General features: G+C 47.9%; 1 protein-coding gene across 5 annotated transcripts in view; it reads left to right on the top strand.

Annotated features, from left to right (window-relative positions):
- Positions 1-16,996, top strand: part of FANCD2 (FA complementation group D2) — a 2,923,540-nt gene that overhangs the window by 1,388,457 nt on the left and 1,518,087 nt on the right. For all 5 annotated transcript variants that reach the window (XM_069644087.1, XM_069644091.1, XM_069644090.1 and 2 more), the window contains one exon: positions 2,951-3,051. In XM_069644087.1, the coding sequence (XP_069500188.1) occupies positions 2,951-3,051 (101 nt within the window). The remainder of the gene's footprint in view (positions 1-2,950; positions 3,052-16,996) is intronic.

Consider the following 16,996-nt stretch of genomic DNA (forward strand, 5'->3'; position numbering starts at 1 on the left):
CCATGAGATGCCTATTCTGTTCGATCAAGACTCATCTATAAAAATGAATTCAACAAGATATTTTGCTAGCTGCAAAAGCCTTCTCTGCAAGATGCCGCATTGGCCAAAGTCCTTTTGTATGAGAAGCCTTATTTCCTACAACTTTGGCTGTAGAAGATCGTATTCGCAAGATGCCTCTGCTATGACGAATTCATGTTTGGAAGACCTTGGCCAGGTCCCTTCGCACTCGGCAATCATGCACTCCTGTCGCCTTACGCCACTATGTAATTGACATTCCCCAAGACTGCAGAAAAGTCCTGGGGATGGTTCGAGCACCTGCTACCGCCTCGTGCTACAATAATAAATTGACATGATTCCCAGTGTGGTGCGCTAATTACAGAGTGGATGCTCTCTACTTCCAATCTCAATAGGTTTTGCCATACCTGCTCCCCTTGGTGCATAGCAACCTGGCTCACGCCTCAGTCAAAGTTTACCTGGCTGCATTATCCCGCTTCACGTGCACCCCAGCTATGCCTTCATTGTGGTCTCGTTAACTCATCAAATAACTTCTCAAGGACCTCCTTGGGGCCTTTCTGCCAGTGCATGCACCGGTCCCTGCTAGAGAACTGAAAGTTCTGCTCTCCAAATTAATAGGCCATCCTTTTGAGCCTCTACATAAGGCAGACATCAAGTTAATTGAACGGAAAACTGCTTTCTTGGTTGCCATCACCTCAGCCAGGAGAGTTGGCAAAATCTGAGCTGCCTTCTCTTGTTTTCCACAGATCCAAAGTCCAAAACGCCTTATCTTGCCTTCCTCAGAACCAAGGTCCTCTTGAGTACAAACCCTACACTCATGCCTAACATGCATTCATCGTTTTATCTCAATGAGTTTTTGGTACTGCCGGTATTTTTCGGCTTTCCTTTCAAACTTACTGATAGCTCCCTCCACTCTGTCATGCGACCACTGAAGTACCATGTTGCCAGTACCAAGTCATTCCGGAAGTCCTCACAGGTGTTTGTGGCGTTTGGTCCCCTATTGTCTAAGGGCTGTTTAAACCTTGCATCTTCTGATGGCTCTCTGCTTGTTTTTCCCTTTTGCCACCACCCTGCTTACACGCTACTAGTTTAGCTCAGTGGCAACGCACTCCTTTTGGAAGCAAGACAACAGAGAGCAACACAGGTCCGAATCCTGGGTCCTCGCTTAGAGACCTCTTCGGTATTAAGCGCCTTATATATAACCAATTATTGTCATTATTACCACCATTGGAAAAAATCGTTCAGTGCCCTGATAATCTGGCCACTTCACCGTTTGGGTTCCCTCCAGCTTTGAACTTCTAATTTAAGAGTGGCCACTCTGGCCTGGGCCTCTACCAGACTACATACTAAATATCTCCAAGCCCTCAATGTTTCCTTGATGGGATTGTGTCTCCTCACCTCACGTTTGACCCCAAAATCGCTGGGGAACTCAATAGGAAGGATCTGTATGTAAATGTCGAGTTAATGTCTATTGACAAATGTAGAGAGCTGTGGTTTTTTAGGGCAATAAGTATGATGATATATTGCAGGCTCAGAGGACAACTAGCCAACAAATGCACCTATTTTCTAGGTTTTCCCTGAAGGTTTAGTGATCAAAAACATTGTTCAGACAGGAAACCGACGTAAAGCTATCTCTTACATTTAAAGACTTTTTCATGAAATAGCATGTGGCTTAGTTGACAATCGTGAAACGCAAACAGTAAACTCTGCCTGGCGGGATCATTGTTGGCAAAGACTTGGAGATGTGTTTAAATTGAACCCATCTATGAATTGCAGACCGTCTTCTACATTTTAAATTTCTCTGCTACATTGCACGCTGCTAAATTAGAAAATTCAAACCTCCAGTTACTGAAGCCAATCAGAGATGCAAACAAGATGATCCTGACATCTTATATTTAGCATTGTTGTGTCCTGAAGTGAATGATTTTGGGTAGCTATTACGAAACGCTTTACAAAATAGTAGAAACCACAGTGATACCTTTTCCTCTGTTATGTTTTCTGGTTGAACCCTGCTTTATTGCTCACTCTCGTCATAGGATTGTAATGATGGATTTAACAACAGCCCAGAAACAAATGGCATTGAATTGAATGTGTAACTCCTTGCCCACTGTTCTATTCTTGTGTGACTGGTTTAGGCTAACAAAAGACACTCACAGTGAGCTTTTTCCAAGTAATTCTCACCCTATGGACATCTTCCCATGCTTTGTAAGGCACTTGTATACTTTCACTCTCCCCCTAACAGACACACTATAGGCCTACCTGCAATGTGCACTATTGATTTGCTTCATTCTGATGTACCTAATTACCTGGCTAACCTCTACACATGGGTTAATGCTCTGTGTGCTGTAGTATGTGAATGCTATTGTTGTCATAATTATATATGCTTTGTTGTGTAAAGTGCTCAATACATATTTTAACCAGTAGTATGTTGCATATTGCGAAGAATTAACATGCTTTTGAATAAAAAATGGTTAGAGACATGTGTTCTGCTGATAAAAAGTAGCAGCTGTTCTAAATTTATGTTAAACATTTAAAGGGCACAATTTTAACCTCTCTGGGAGCACACAGGATATTTGCATCCGAAAGTGTTTCCCTAAACCAATAGCAAAGTTTCTGAGCCGCACAGTGTAATGGCATCCTGGTCCAACGTATGCAGCTTTGGAATATATCTGGTCCCTTATTATAATTACTGCATTTGGGACATTCCCAAAGCCATATTCAAAATCAATGCAGCCTACCCTGCATTGTAAAGCCTGGAGACAAAACTGTGTTTTTCTTCCCTTTTCTCCAGACTTTACAACTTCAATTATGTGCATTTGGTAGTAGCCGAGAATATGCCTTTGGTGTGTCGCTGGGTGTCTTATATTGTATTTGTGTGGTTTGTCATGCTTGTGCCTTCATATTCTGAAACAAATAACCATCTTTATTTTCACAGGCTGGTTTCCCCCATGTGCCTGTCTCCTTTCTTTCGGCTGCTTCGGCTTTGTGTAGAAGAGCAGAACAATGGGAATCTGGAGGAGATTGATGCACTTTTAGGTAAGGGCTGTGAGCAAGGTGCTCTTTCACAAGCAGCATCTAAGGAAATCCTGGTAACACCATGTCCTAATGTTTCCCCTGACTTCAAAGACTAATTTTGGTCTATGATAAAGTCTCCTACTTGGCGCTAGGGATGAGGGGTGGGATAGATATTGAGGCTGGGTGCTGATACTTGGTAACCAATACCAAACAATGCCAGGCTAGAATGTGGTTCGGGGAGGATTCCTTTACTTACCCCACCATGTCCTATTTGTGTGGAAGGAAGTGGATTATCACAATAAGCAACCATATGGTACTTCCCTTTAAGGAACATTCCTGACATGAAGTTGAGTACTGTAACATTCCTAGGTGTAGCAAAATCCCAGTTATGCCCTATTTAAAAGTTATAAAATCCCCAACCCCTCACAAGACCTGGGTGGTGTTTTAGGAATTCCTGGCTTGGTGGAGAGCATAAAGAAGCAGAATAGTACCCATCCCAATTACTGAAGGGGATTTAGATAAGCAGGTACTTGGTTCAGAAAAGCCCAAACCAGTAAGGGAGAAGACACAAGCCACCACGTTCAGAGAACTGTTGTCTGATTTTAGCAAGTGGAAGAAGTGATGGAAGATCGCTGAGCACAAAACTTCACTGTGCTTCCTCCTTCCTGTGTATGTGCATCTTGACAAACAAAAACAATAGGCTGAATTAAAGATTGCTCCATTGCCACACATGCTTGAGAAGAAAGGGCCAACAGATATGTGGTGAAGGTACCAAGGTCTAATAAGAAACCTAGCACACTTGAGATCAGTTATGCAGGTTCATTCTTTGGCAGAGAGCCAGCATCTATATAGCACACAGATAATTTCAAGAGATTTTTTGGATACAGTGATGTTGTAGCACATAATTGAGTTGGAGCTAAAACCAAAAGGAGGAGGAGGAATGGAGAGTCAAGGAGGAGGCTGTTGAGTTGTAAGGAAGGCATGGTATTAAACAGTGATGACAGATACAAGTGATCACTGTTCAAGGGTGTTTATTGAGCTTTAAATAGGTTGGTTGAATGCCTATCTAAACCTAAAACTAAGGATGTGAGCAAGCTACAACCATCAAATAATAACGCAGTCCTAGTTGAGTCTCTGTCAAATAAAAGGGCCTATACTAATAAACCTATTGCCAATCCTTACTTCTAAATACAAAAGGGTGTGGGACAATGGTGTAAGCAAAAAGATAAGTGTTCAAGAAATATGATGTCAGGACAGTTGAGCAGTTGGCTTCCCTTCCCCAAGTATTCAGCATGGGACAAGGCGGCACGTTCGAACTTCACACACCTCTGGCATCTCGGCCATGGGGATACAGTTCAAAGCACACACATCGGGGCCTTCTGCCAAAGCCTCTTTTCCAATAACAGTCTCTTACTGCAGAGGGTCTATCGTAACAAAGTCTCACATTTCCATTCCTATCAGGATTTTTACATGCACAAGTTCTTGCTTTCAATGTTTATCGTGGGTCTCCCTCTTCAGGCTGAGACCTCCTTCTATCACAATGTTCACAATGGTCTCCCTTGTTTGGACTCGCACCACGGATCTCCCTCGTTCGGGCTCGGATCCTCATTTTACCAAATTTAAAGACTTTCGAATGTGCGATGGGTTTCGCTTAAACCGTTGCGGGACCACTTTGATTCACTTCACACAATTGTTTTCATCAATCTTCTACTTTCATTTCACTTGGCGTGATACCTACAGGGACCTTTGATTGAGCACATTCACGGAGCCGGACCACTCTGAACTTAAGAAGGCAAGATATGATACCATTGACAAACATTCATCAGCTGTTTAGCTTTACTTGCGTCTTTCATCACATGCGTTTAACAGTTTTAATTCCTGCACTTGTTATACAATGTTGCCGCTTGCAACCTTGACTCCAACACAGGCCAGTCTTACATTGGTCTCCCCAACTCGCCGCCTGTGTTGATCTTTCTTGAGCTTCTTTGTTCTTGGAGCCAAGGACGATACCACAGCGGCTGATGCTGCTCCTCCCCGCCTTGGTCAGTTATGCGGGAGGGCCCTCGATATCTTCGACACACAATGCAGGATTCTTTAGTCTGGTTTCCTGGCCTTACGCTTTCTGCCTTGCTGGAAAGGTCAAGGGTATTTCCCTTCTAACAAACGCTTCTGGGTTTGCCGTTTTTCTCCCCTCGTTCAGCTGCCGACTCGTAACTGCTGTTCCTTTGTGTGCTTTGCCTGACTCATTGTGTGCTCTCGTGCTCTGCCTTTTATCCATGTGGGGAATTTTAATAGACGTCAGGTGTAAATGATTGTCAGTAATTGCCTGACTTCGTCTGACCATAGTAGCGGGACATGTCAGGTACACTGCTCGGGTGTGAATCTGTTTTCTCCCAGAGCGGGCTGTCCGTGTGACAGCGCTGGAGAAGGGAATGGCAGGGGGCTAAGGTTCCCACATATCCTACCTGGTAGGATGGTGCACAGGTGGGAAGAGAGGGATATCACATCTCTCCATCCAGTGTCTCACTCCTACTCCCCGAAGATAAAGTCTCCTACTTGGCGCTAGGGATGAGGGGTGGGATAGATATTGAGGCTGGGTGCTGATACTTGGTAACCAATACCAAACAATGCCAGGCTAGAATGTGGTTCGGGGAGGATTCCTTTACTTACCCCACCATGTCCTATTTGTGTGGAAGGAAGTGGATTATCACAATAAGCAACCATATGGTACTTCCCTTTAAGGAACATTCCTGACATGAAGTTGAGTACTGTAACATTCCTAGGTGTAGCAAAATCCCAGTTATGCCCTATTTAAAAGTTATAAAATCCCCAACCCCTCACAAGACCTGGGTGGTGTTTTAGGAATTCCTGGCTTGGTGGAGAGCATAAAGAAGCAGAATAGTACCCATCCCAATTACTGAAGGGGATTTAGATAAGCAGGTACTTGGTTCAGAAAAGCCCAAACCAGTAAGGGAGAAGACACAAGCCACCACGTTCAGAGAACTGTTGTCTGATTTTAGCAAGTGGAAGAAGTGATGGAAGATCGCTGAGCACAAAACTTCACTGTGCTTCCTCCTTCCTGTGTATGTGCATCTTGACAAACAAAAACAATAGGCTGAATTAAAGATTGCTCCATTGCCACACATGCTTGAGAAGAAAGGGCCAACAGATATGTGGTGAAGGTACCAAGGTCTAATAAGAAACCTAGCACACTTGAGATCAGTTATGCAGGTTCATTCTTTGGCAGAGAGCCAGCATCTATATAGCACACAGATAATTTCAAGAGATTTTTTGGATACAGTGATGTTGTAGCACATAATTGAGTTGGAGCTAAAACCAAAAGGAGGAGGAGGAATGGAGAGTCAAGGAGGAGGCTGTTGAGTTGTAAGGAAGGCATGGTATTAAACAGTGATGACAGATACAAGTGATCACTGTTCAAGGGTGTTTATTGAGCTTTAAATAGGTTGGTTGAATGCCTATCTAAACCTAAAACTAAGGATGTGAGCAAGCTACAACCATCAAATAATAACGCAGTCCTAGTTGAGTCTCTGTCAAATAAAAGGGCCTATACTAATAAACCTATTGCCAATCCTTACTTCTAAATACAAAAGGGTGTGGGACAATGGTGTAAGCAAAAAGATAAGTGTTCAAGAAATATGATGTCAGGACAGTTGAGCAGTTGGCTTCCCTTCCCCAAGTATTCAGCATGGGACAAGGCGGCACGTTCGAACTTCACACACCTCTGGCATCTCGGCCATGGGGATACAGTTCAAAGCACACACATCGGGGCCTTCTGCCAAAGCCTCTTTTCCAATAACAGTCTCTTACTGCAGAGGGTCTATCGTAACAAAGTCTCACATTTCCATTCCTATCAGGATTTTTACATGCACAAGTTCTTGCTTTCAATGTTTATCGTGGGTCTCCCTCTTCAGGCTGAGACCTCCTTCTATCACAATGTTCACAATGGTCTCCCTTGTTTGGACTCGCACCACGGATCTCCCTCGTTCGGGCTCGGATCCTCATTTTACCAAATTTAAAGACTTTCGAATGTGCGATGGGTTTCGCTTAAACCGTTGCGGGACCACTTTGATTCACTTCACACAATTGTTTTCATCAATCTTCTACTTTCATTTCACTTGGCGTGATACCTACAGGGACCTTTGATTGAGCACATTCACGGAGCCGGACCACTCTGAACTTAAGAAGGCAAGATATGATACCATTGACAAACATTCATCAGCTGTTTAGCTTTACTTGCGTCTTTCATCACATGCGTTTAACAGTTTTAATTCCTGCACTTGTTATACAATGTTGCCGCTTGCAACCTTGACTCCAACACAGGCCAGTCTTACATTGGTCTCCCCAACTCGCCGCCTGTGTTGATCTTTCTTGAGCTTCTTTGTTCTTGGAGCCAAGGACGATACCACAGCGGCTGATGCTGCTCCTCCCCGCCTTGGTCAGTTATGCGGGAGGGCCCTCGATATCTTCGACACACAATGCAGGATTCTTTAGTCTGGTTTCCTGGCCTTACGCTTTCTGCCTTGCTGGAAAGGTCAAGGGTATTTCCCTTCTAACAAACGCTTCTGGGTTTGCCGTTTTTCTCCCCTCGTTCAGCTGCCGACTCGTAACTGCTGTTCCTTTGTGTGCTTTGCCTGACTCATTGTGTGCTCTCGTGCTCTGCCTTTTATCCATGTGGGGAATTTTAATAGACGTCAGGTGTAAATGATTGTCAGTAATTGCCTGACTTCGTCTGACCATAGTAGCGGGACATGTCAGGTACACTGCTCGGGTGTGAATCTGTTTTCTCCCAGAGCGGGCTGTCCGTGTGACAGCGCTGGAGAAGGGAATGGCAGGGGGCTAAGGTTCCCACATATCCTACCTGGTAGGATGGTGCACAGGTGGGAAGAGAGGGATATCACATCTCTCCATCCAGTGTCTCACTCCTACTCCCCGAAGACCCCTCGTGCAGGTGAGCCTCCCGTACTGGTCCACCCCCAGGGTCTGGATCCAAAGGTGATGGCCGTGCCCTGGCCACCTGAGAGCGAGAGATCCGCTGGGACTAGCAGGTGAGACACCTTCTGATTTCTCAGAGTGGAGATCAACAAGGGAGGCACGTAGGAAGAGGAGAGCAGAGAAGACAATGTTGGGGTTTAGGACAATATTAAGAAACATCAAGGGGAGGAGGCGAGAAAGGAGGAGTTGACAACCAATTATAAAAAGTAAAGAGGAGCTGACACATGAAGAGGAGAACGACTAGGTGGTAAATCTAAGGAGGGGAAAGAAACTGAGTGGAATGCAGTGGAGAAGTCTGGCATAGACCTCAGAAGAGGAGAGACATTGCCAAGAAACAAACGGGGGGAAAAGAAAAGGCACTCTTTTAGCCCAAGGGCAGAAGGAAGGAACGAGCACAGGGATGAATGTCTAGGAAGTAGGAGCTTGGGCATTGTTAAGATCTAGGAGGGGAAAGGGAGAGGAAACCTCCTTCGGTACAAGGTTATCCTGTCCCGTTGATGAGGCTAAGGAAGGTGGAGTTCTTGGAACAGAGGCAGGTCCATAGGCAGGGAGAGGAGGTACAATATTAAACCCAGCCTAAAGCTCTAAGCCCTGGCAGAAACATGGGCTTTGCCTAACTGCAGTTAACCCTCCCTCTCGCTGCTCCCCCGGACTATCAAACACTCAGGCCTCAAGACCTAGGAAGAAGAGTCTCCCGGGAATTGGTGAAGCAGTCGACCCCATCCGAAGATCTCAAAACCCAAGAAAGGTGTGGTGCCACCGAACTCCATCACCGCCAGACTGTGTTATCTTCATTACCTTCTGGAAGAGATTCCGGATTGAAACATTTTATTGAAACTGGAATTTCTTTTGTGGAATCTAGAGCCTTTTGTTGGGATATGGTTTTGTGTTAAACCTAAAAACTGTAAAAGAGTTCTAGAAATCAACTGGACCAGGAAGGAATACTGAAAACAGGTATTTTTAATTGGTCCATTATGGGACTTTCCAGATGGAAGTACCTGAGACGGAGATCTTGGGAAAGATGCTTTATCCTAAGTTGGAGAACTTGTAACACTGCCTAAAGCCCAGCGACCATATCCCTTTAGCATCCCCCATAAGGGCGAGCCGAAGCCTTAGGAGCAAGGCTAGGATTCTAGGTTGTTTTTGTTTCTAAGTTCAACACCATACAAATATAATATACTTAAAGATTCTCAGTCATGTCTGTGTAATGTTAATCTTGCTCAGCTTTATGACCGTTCCCATTAGATTTTTTAGTTTGTCTAAGTTATTTTTTTCCAATGGATTGCATTCGCCTGCAGATTCCTCATCAAATAGATATCCTTCCTGCGTCAACTGCTCAGAAACGTTTTCGACAGGGGATGTAGTACGACTTGACATCGACCTTCGGCTCCGCTTGACATGACCGTGCCACTCCTTTATTTCAGACCTCACGTCGGTCATATTACATCACTATGCCCCCCTACCACAGTTCCTTATTTCCCTGCACTTAGCACGCTGCTTTTCAGAATGTTCTTGTGAGAGAAATTTTCAATCCGAGGTTCGGTGATATGTCGGGCCCTAAGGCTTCGTTGTTAAAATGTTGTCGGGACTGCAAATCGAAAGTGTCGATCGCTGACCCACATGGCATCTGCATGTGGTTTCTGGGGAAAGGAGTGCAGTTCCTTTCAACAAATGAACCCGAAGTCCATTATGAAGCGATCAGCGAAATTGGTGCTCGGGCAGCCTCCATTGAAGTCTCTGGTGCGTTCCAACAGATCATCAGCCAAAACACTGAAGGCCCCACACCTGAAAAAGAGGAAAGGGACTGCAAGAAGGCAAAGAAATGTCCTTCTCCCGAAGCCATCCGTGCTCCTCATCCTCACACAAGAAAAAGAGATACCATTGACCAGATAGGACTCTGATTTGTCGGAGGGACGAATTAAGATCTGCCCGATCTGCGTGTCGAGGGAAGAGTGGGAGGCGTACAGGGAGCCAAATGCTACAGCTTTTCCAGAAAGCTGCGGCAGGTCTCTACGATGCAGGCAAATACGGCACCAGTTGCACCTGGATGTTCCGGTGCCAAGGTGACCTTTTCTGGTCCTATGCCCTTGTGCTCGACCACGACAACCGGCAAATCGCCTCTGATGCCTAGGGGCCACAAAGCACTGGCGCCTAGAGAGGCCTTGTAGGAACAGCTTCATCAGCACCGACAGTCAAACGTTCCTTTCTCCCTGAGTCCCGATCTTGATAATGCTGGCGCTTAAGCCTAGGAGGCAGATGTGATGTAAATGACCAGAACCATGCCCCGGGCGGTGGATGGCACTCAAGAACAAAAAAAACAAGGGGCCAAAGAAACATGTGAAACAAAATTCTCTATTTGTGATATCTTTCTGGGTGGCCTAAACTTAGGGACAAGTGCATTCAGATGTTTTAGGATAACGTTCATATCATCCATTTCTTTTAAAAATCAAATACTTTGTCCTTCTCTGGCCATTTATCTAATAAAACACAAAATCTAATGTTTGGGCAACTCATGCTGCCTGGTACCCTACTAAAAATACAACTGGGTGCAGGGTTAAGACCCTCCCTCACAATTCAGTCTTTTCTCTCTTTTCACATGGCTGGAAGGGTGTGCCAGTGGACAACATAGAGGCAGATGTTTGCTGATGCTTGGAACGACAGGAGCACCAGGATCGAACGGCAGGAGCAGGATCACAAATATGGAATGGCAAGAGCACTGGGGATGAAAATGGCACCAGCGGGGGCGTGGCTAGGAAGCACGCCATGCGGTCGTGCTTCCCTTGAGCTCCATGATATGGTGCCCAAGTCGAGGGATTTACAAACAATAATGAAGGTATTTTCGCCCGAGGAACAAGTGGAGCTGAAGCAGTAATTGCAGCGCGGCTTCTGAAAGGATCGAATTGCCAGAACTCTTTGTCTAAAGTCATATTTTTATGAGAAGAGACGGGCCGGCGAGTCCCTCCAAAATGGCGGCACAGGCAAGCTAGATCGGCACTGGAGAGAGGGACCCCGAGCTGGATCGCGCTGAGCCCCTGTGGTAGATCGGAGGACTCGCTGTTGGGGTGCGGGCGGAACAAAGTCAGCGAGAGGGAGGAACATATATAATAGACTCCCTGGTGCGCTGGCGGCGTGACGATCGCCTGGTCTGCTCGGGGAGCAGAGGGCAGGGAACCGCTGAAGAAGAAAGGCAACAGCCCTGAACGGAGGCAGGACCCTGCGGATCCCCCACCTAGGAGCGCGCCCTGTGCTTGATGGTCCGCGCCCGGGAAAGGGTCTATTCTTGGAGGACTGCGCTCGCCCCGGCTTAATCTGCAGCAGGTCACGGACACCGTTGGCCTGCTGGCTTGCAACACGCGAACGGTGGTGGGGATACTAAAGAACGCCGGTGAGCGGCCGCGGCCTGGGCGTCCCATGACTCTGCCTCCTCGCTAGTGGTGTGGGTGAGCAGGGCGAGTAGGGAGCCCGTGCTGCGCGGAGTCTTCCCTCTGCGCCCACGCCTTGGTTCATGGTATGGAGCGGCTGAATAGTACTACGGAGGCGCGACCCAGAGGTATGATGGCGCACCCGCTGCCCACAGGTACGGAGTGAGCGGGATGAAAGCGGGCGTCGACAACTCATTAAGCACCTGGTTCCTCCCTCTATAAACCTGAGACACAGTGACCACTAAGCAGATGAGGCCAGGAGCCCTGCCCATGGGAAAGCTAATCTCCTCCATTGGATAGAGAATGTCACCAGCCCTGATAGCGTAAGGGCTTTGACTGGCCTCAACACAGCCCTCTTCCCTCCGCATACAGGCTCTGAGTCCTCACAAACCCGGGAGGGAGGGCAGTTCGTCTGGGCTGCTTTTTGAGCATGAGCACGGGTCCCAAGTTAACAACATCTATAAAAATTGGACACTCACTCTGGTTCCTCTCTCAAACTCAGAGCAACGCGACCACACGGAGGTGAAGGGAAGCGGATCCTGCTCCCGGCTGGGTCTGAGGTCTGGAGGACGGCATAGAATTTGGAGGGGGATTTTCAAATTTTACGCATCCCAAAGCGCTCTGTGTTCAAGAAAACAAGCCGGAAACCCACACAGACCACACCTGTTGATAACGCCGGGAGACATTGAGAGGCTAATAGAGCAACATTGGCGACTCTGTTAAGGGATTCCCAAGAAGATAACCAAAAATTCAGGCTTACTTAAAAACACAACTAGGGGACCAATTCCACTCATACTCTGCTGCAGCTGAAATTCACTCACCTCTATCTCTCCACCTGCCTGGCAACATGGCGGTATCCAAGGAGGACTTGGAGGGAATGTTCAAGTCTTTTAAGCAGGACATCACACAAGAAATTAAAAAAGAGATTAAAACCTCCAAGGACTCTTTGGCACAATCCCTGGCAGAGCTAACATCCCACCTGGGGGGACTGGAGTCCAGAGTCCACGATCTGGAGAATATAACCTGTGTTCAATCTCACGATACCGAGGCACTAGCGGGAAGAGTTCGGGTTATTGAGTAACACTTGGAAGAAATTTGGGCAAAACAAGCTGATTTAGAAAACAGATCGCGGAGGAACAATGTGCGACTACGGGGGATTCCCAGGAAAATTCCTGCTCGGGATTTAGCTGAATACGTGGAAACATTTTTCAGAGCCCTCTTAGAACTGCCACCAAACGAGGAGCTGAAGCTGGACAGAACACATCGGGTGTACTCCACGGCGCAGATGAAAAAAAACCTAATTCCAGATGTACTCACTCGGGTACACTTCTATCGCCAAAAGGAGGACATCATGGCGGCAGCAAGGAGCTCAGACTCTCTGAATCTCTAGTACAGAGATTCAGTTGTTCCAGGACCTGGCCCCTTACACATTGGCGCGCAGATGACAGCTTCAGAAGGTCACAGCCTGGTTGAGAGAGCGGAAAGTCAGATACCAATGGGGCTTCCCATGCAAGCTGATGTTCGAGCTCCATAACCAACATCACATAATTTCCTCGGAGGAAGAAGCGGAAGGTTTAATGGGCGAGGCATCATTGGAAGAGGGGACCGCAACCCTGCGATCCCGGGAAGGGAATGGATCTGCCTCTGGTACTCTACCGAAAGCCAGGTGGGGAACATCTCGGCATCGGCAGCAGCTCACCACATCCTCAAATCCAAAAGGCGATCCTGGGTAATCGGCAACCCCGAAGGAGGCATCACCCCCAGCTTTATCTGAGGGAGAAAGCTGGGCGGCAACTTGATCAGCTCATGGGGATGAGTTTGAAGATCTTTGAGGAGGAGCAAGCAGGTTCTATACCCCTGTTGGGCATTTGTGAACAATCAGGGAGATTGATTAGTCTAGCAAAGAATGGGAACTCCAGTCAGCGCTAAAGCCTTCCCCCCCCCGAGTATGACTATGGAGAGAACCGTTAATCTTCCCGATTTACCAGGTTACTCACCGTAGTGACCACCTTACTCCTAGTCCGTAGTCCCCTTTCCTCCATACTTATGGGACATCTCTCCGTCCTGTGGGACGGGACCAGAGCACTTTGTAAAAAGCATCCACATTTTTTTCAAAAATGTGTCCCTCCTCTCTTTCCTGCGCGGGGCCCGGCACGCTGCCATAACCCCGCCCACCGTGGCTCCGCATCGCCCGTCATTCCTTTTCTATCGCAGGGTCAAAGACCCATTAGCAATAACAGAGGAACCTTATTAGAGGGGACGGCGGGCGGGCGTATGGAGGAAAGGGGACTATGGACTAGGAGTAAGGTGGTCACTACGGTGAGTAACCTAGTAATACTCCCACGTCCTGTCCCCTTTCCTCCATACTTATGGGAGATTCCCAAGCAATCCTTACAGGAACTATGGGTGGATGGAAATACCCCTTACTGAAACAGGTTCTTCAGCACAGCCTGGCCAAACTAAGCGTCCGCTCTAGAGCTCATATCGAGGCAGTAATGCTTACAGAAAGCAGATGGGGAGGCCCAAGTAGCCGCTTTAGCGATGGACTCCGAGGGAACAAACTTCTGAAAAGCAACCGCGGATGCCTTGCCCCGCACCAGATGTGCATGGATACCTTTAGGAGGTTTCAGCTTTTGGACGGTGAAAGACTCCGTGATACAGGCGGCAATCCATCTGGAAATTGATGCCTTAGACGCCGGCCTGCCCTGAGGGTTACCAAAGGTCACAAAAAGTTGGGAAGAACTCCGAAGCTCGGAAGTCCTGTCCAGGTAGAACTTAAGAGCTCTTTGGACATCCAGGCAGTGTAGCACCCTTTCCGCCTCCGAGGCAGGGTTCGGAAAAAAGACCGGAAGGGAAATCGACTGATTCAGATGGAATTCGGTCACTACCTTTGGTAGGAAAGCTGGGTTTGTCCGAAGGACTACCTTGTCCTTGTGAAAGACCAAGAAAGGATGCTCCACCGACAATGCCTGGAGCTCACTCACTCTCCTCGCTGACGTAACGGCGACCAGTAAGGACACTTTCCAGGACACGTACTTGAGGTCAACCGTAGCCATTGGCTCAAAGGGTTTATGGCACAGCGCCGTCAGGACTACATTTAGGTCCCAATGCGGGTGCGGACTACGAACCGGAGGGTAGATGCTTGTCAAGCCAGCAAAATGTCTCTTCACCACCGGGTTAGTTAGAGAATAAGAACACCGGTCTGGAGAGAGGTAAGCGGAAACCGCTGAGAGATAAGTCCTGCAAGACAGAACATGAACCCCTGACTGTGCTAGGGAGGATACGAAGGACAGCACCGTGTCAATCGTTGCCACCCTCGGGTCCACTTTTTTCTCCAAACACCAATGACAGAACCTGAGCCATTTACTCTTGTATTACTCTTGTATTGGGATCTGGTCACGGGTTTCCTGGCTGCCTGGATAATGCACATGTTATCCGCAGACAAGCCCAAACGCTCTAGAGACTTGAACTCCGACACCATGCCGCCAAGTTGAGCGATTGTGGGAAGGGGTGCCACATCTGTTGTTCCCCTTGGTGAAGAAGATCGGGAGTTACTGGTAATCTGATCGGCGGACACACCGACGGGTGTTGAAGTTCTGAAAATCAAAACCTGGTCGGCCACCACAGAGCTATCAGTAGAAGAGAACAGTTGACAGAGCTCTTAAACTTCCAAATTGCTCGATGAACTAGGGGGAGAGGCGGGAAGGAGTAAGCTCTCATGTTGTGTCATGGAATCTCGAGAGCGTTCCCAAGAGAGGAGGCTCCCAGCCCCCCTCTGGAGGCATACTGGGGAAGCTTCTTGTTTACTGCCGTGGCAAAGAGGTCCACCTCCGGTGTGCCCCAACGCAAGAAAATCCATGAGAGGATCTCTGCCTTCAACTCCCACTCGTAGCTGACCACTGTCCGCCTGCTGAGGGCATCCGCAGTGACATTCAGCTGGCCCGGGATGTGCACTGCAAGCAGCGAGACCCCATGAAGCACGGCCCACTCCCAAATCTGGAAGGACAGGTCCACGAGAGGGGCAGACTTAGTACCCCCTTGCTTGTTTATGTGTAATACATTGATACCACATTGTCCATTCTTATGCAGACCACCTTGTTGACAATGAGCAGTCTGAACGCCTTGAGCGCCAGAAAGATCGCCAGAAGCTCCAAATGATTTATGTGCAGGAGCTTGTCCTGAGGCGACCAGAGGTCCGAGACCTAAAGAAGATCTATCGTCGCACCCCACCCCAAAAGGGAGGAGTCTGTCGTGATCGTCACCATGGGGGCTGGGTCCTGAAACCCCGCGCCCACTGACAGGTTGCTGTTACGCTCACCTGGTTCCCACGGGGGCGTCGACCGGAACTGGGCCGCTGTTATTTCCACCAGCGTGACGTGTAGCGCCGAGATGACTGACTGGACTGGCCCACTCAGCCTAGTTTGCTGGCTCGCAAGAATATTTTTCTGCAAAGGAGAAGAGGAATTAACCACCCGTGGAATTGAGTGTCAACCTACCTTCCCCACTCCCGTTGTCTTCCCACTGATCACTCTTGATGTCCCCTCCTTAGTCTCACCTGATGGTTTGGAAGGATGAGCTCTCCATCCTGGGTCGACCGCAGGGGCGCGTTGATGACCAGTTACTTCACTGTCGTAGAGGAATTGGTGAGTTCCAGTATTGACTCTAAAGTCCAATTGTTCATAAGAGTTCAAATGTCTGCTCTTCACTCTGTCCGATTCCTTGCAGGTTGCCGATTAATCCACTCGAAGATTTCCAAATGGCACTCGGTAAAATTCAGGTAAGTCTATTGTGTTTTTCCCCTTAGGGGCCGGGGTACGGCGATGAAGCAGAGTTGACTGTGCCGACCGGAGATGAGGTGGGACCCCCGTGGTAAATCAGGTAAGTTTTGTGGGGGGTAACTGGTATTGTCCTTGCTTTCTCCCCTTAGGGGCCGGGGTATGGCGATGAAGCAGAGTTGACTGCGCCGACCCGAAATGAGGTGAGTACCTCCCGTAGTAAAACAGGTAAGTCCTTGGGGGTAGCTTGTATGGCCTTAGAGAGTCCCCTTGCTCCCCTTGCTGTCTTTGTCTCCTTAGGTGTCGGAGGGCGGCCGCAAGATGGAGAGAGCGAGATGGAATGCTGAAGTACCGCCAAGCAGGTGAGTTCAGCGCGGTGCCGTAGGAATGCGAAGCAATGCTTCAAAGACTTCTGTCTTTCAGTTCCGTGGCGAAATGGATCAGGATTCAGGTAAGGATTAAAGTTAAAACTCCTGTTCTAACCTTTATCCTTTTTGTCTTCTTGTTTCAGGAGTCCCAGGACTGAAGCGGGCGTGGCTGAAGACTGGAGCTGATGAAAACACGGTGAGCGTTACGCTGCAGCAAGCAGAATAACGCGAAGCATGTGTGGCTGTCCGGGCGTGGTTTAAATAGCCTTGGAAGAAGATCCAGGTGAGTATTCTTCCACAGCCCCACCCAAGTAACAAAATAGTCCCTTCAGTAAAATAGTCCCTCCTAAGCCTCATTTGGCTTGAGTCTTCATGCAGCATGGTCTGC

The sequence above is a fragment of the Ambystoma mexicanum genome, chromosome 2p (genome assembly GCF_040938575.1).
Source record: "Ambystoma mexicanum isolate Mex_15411 chromosome 2p, UKY_AmexF1_1, whole genome shotgun sequence".
NCBI classification, from domain to species: domain Eukaryota; kingdom Metazoa; phylum Chordata; class Amphibia; order Caudata; family Ambystomatidae; genus Ambystoma; species Ambystoma mexicanum.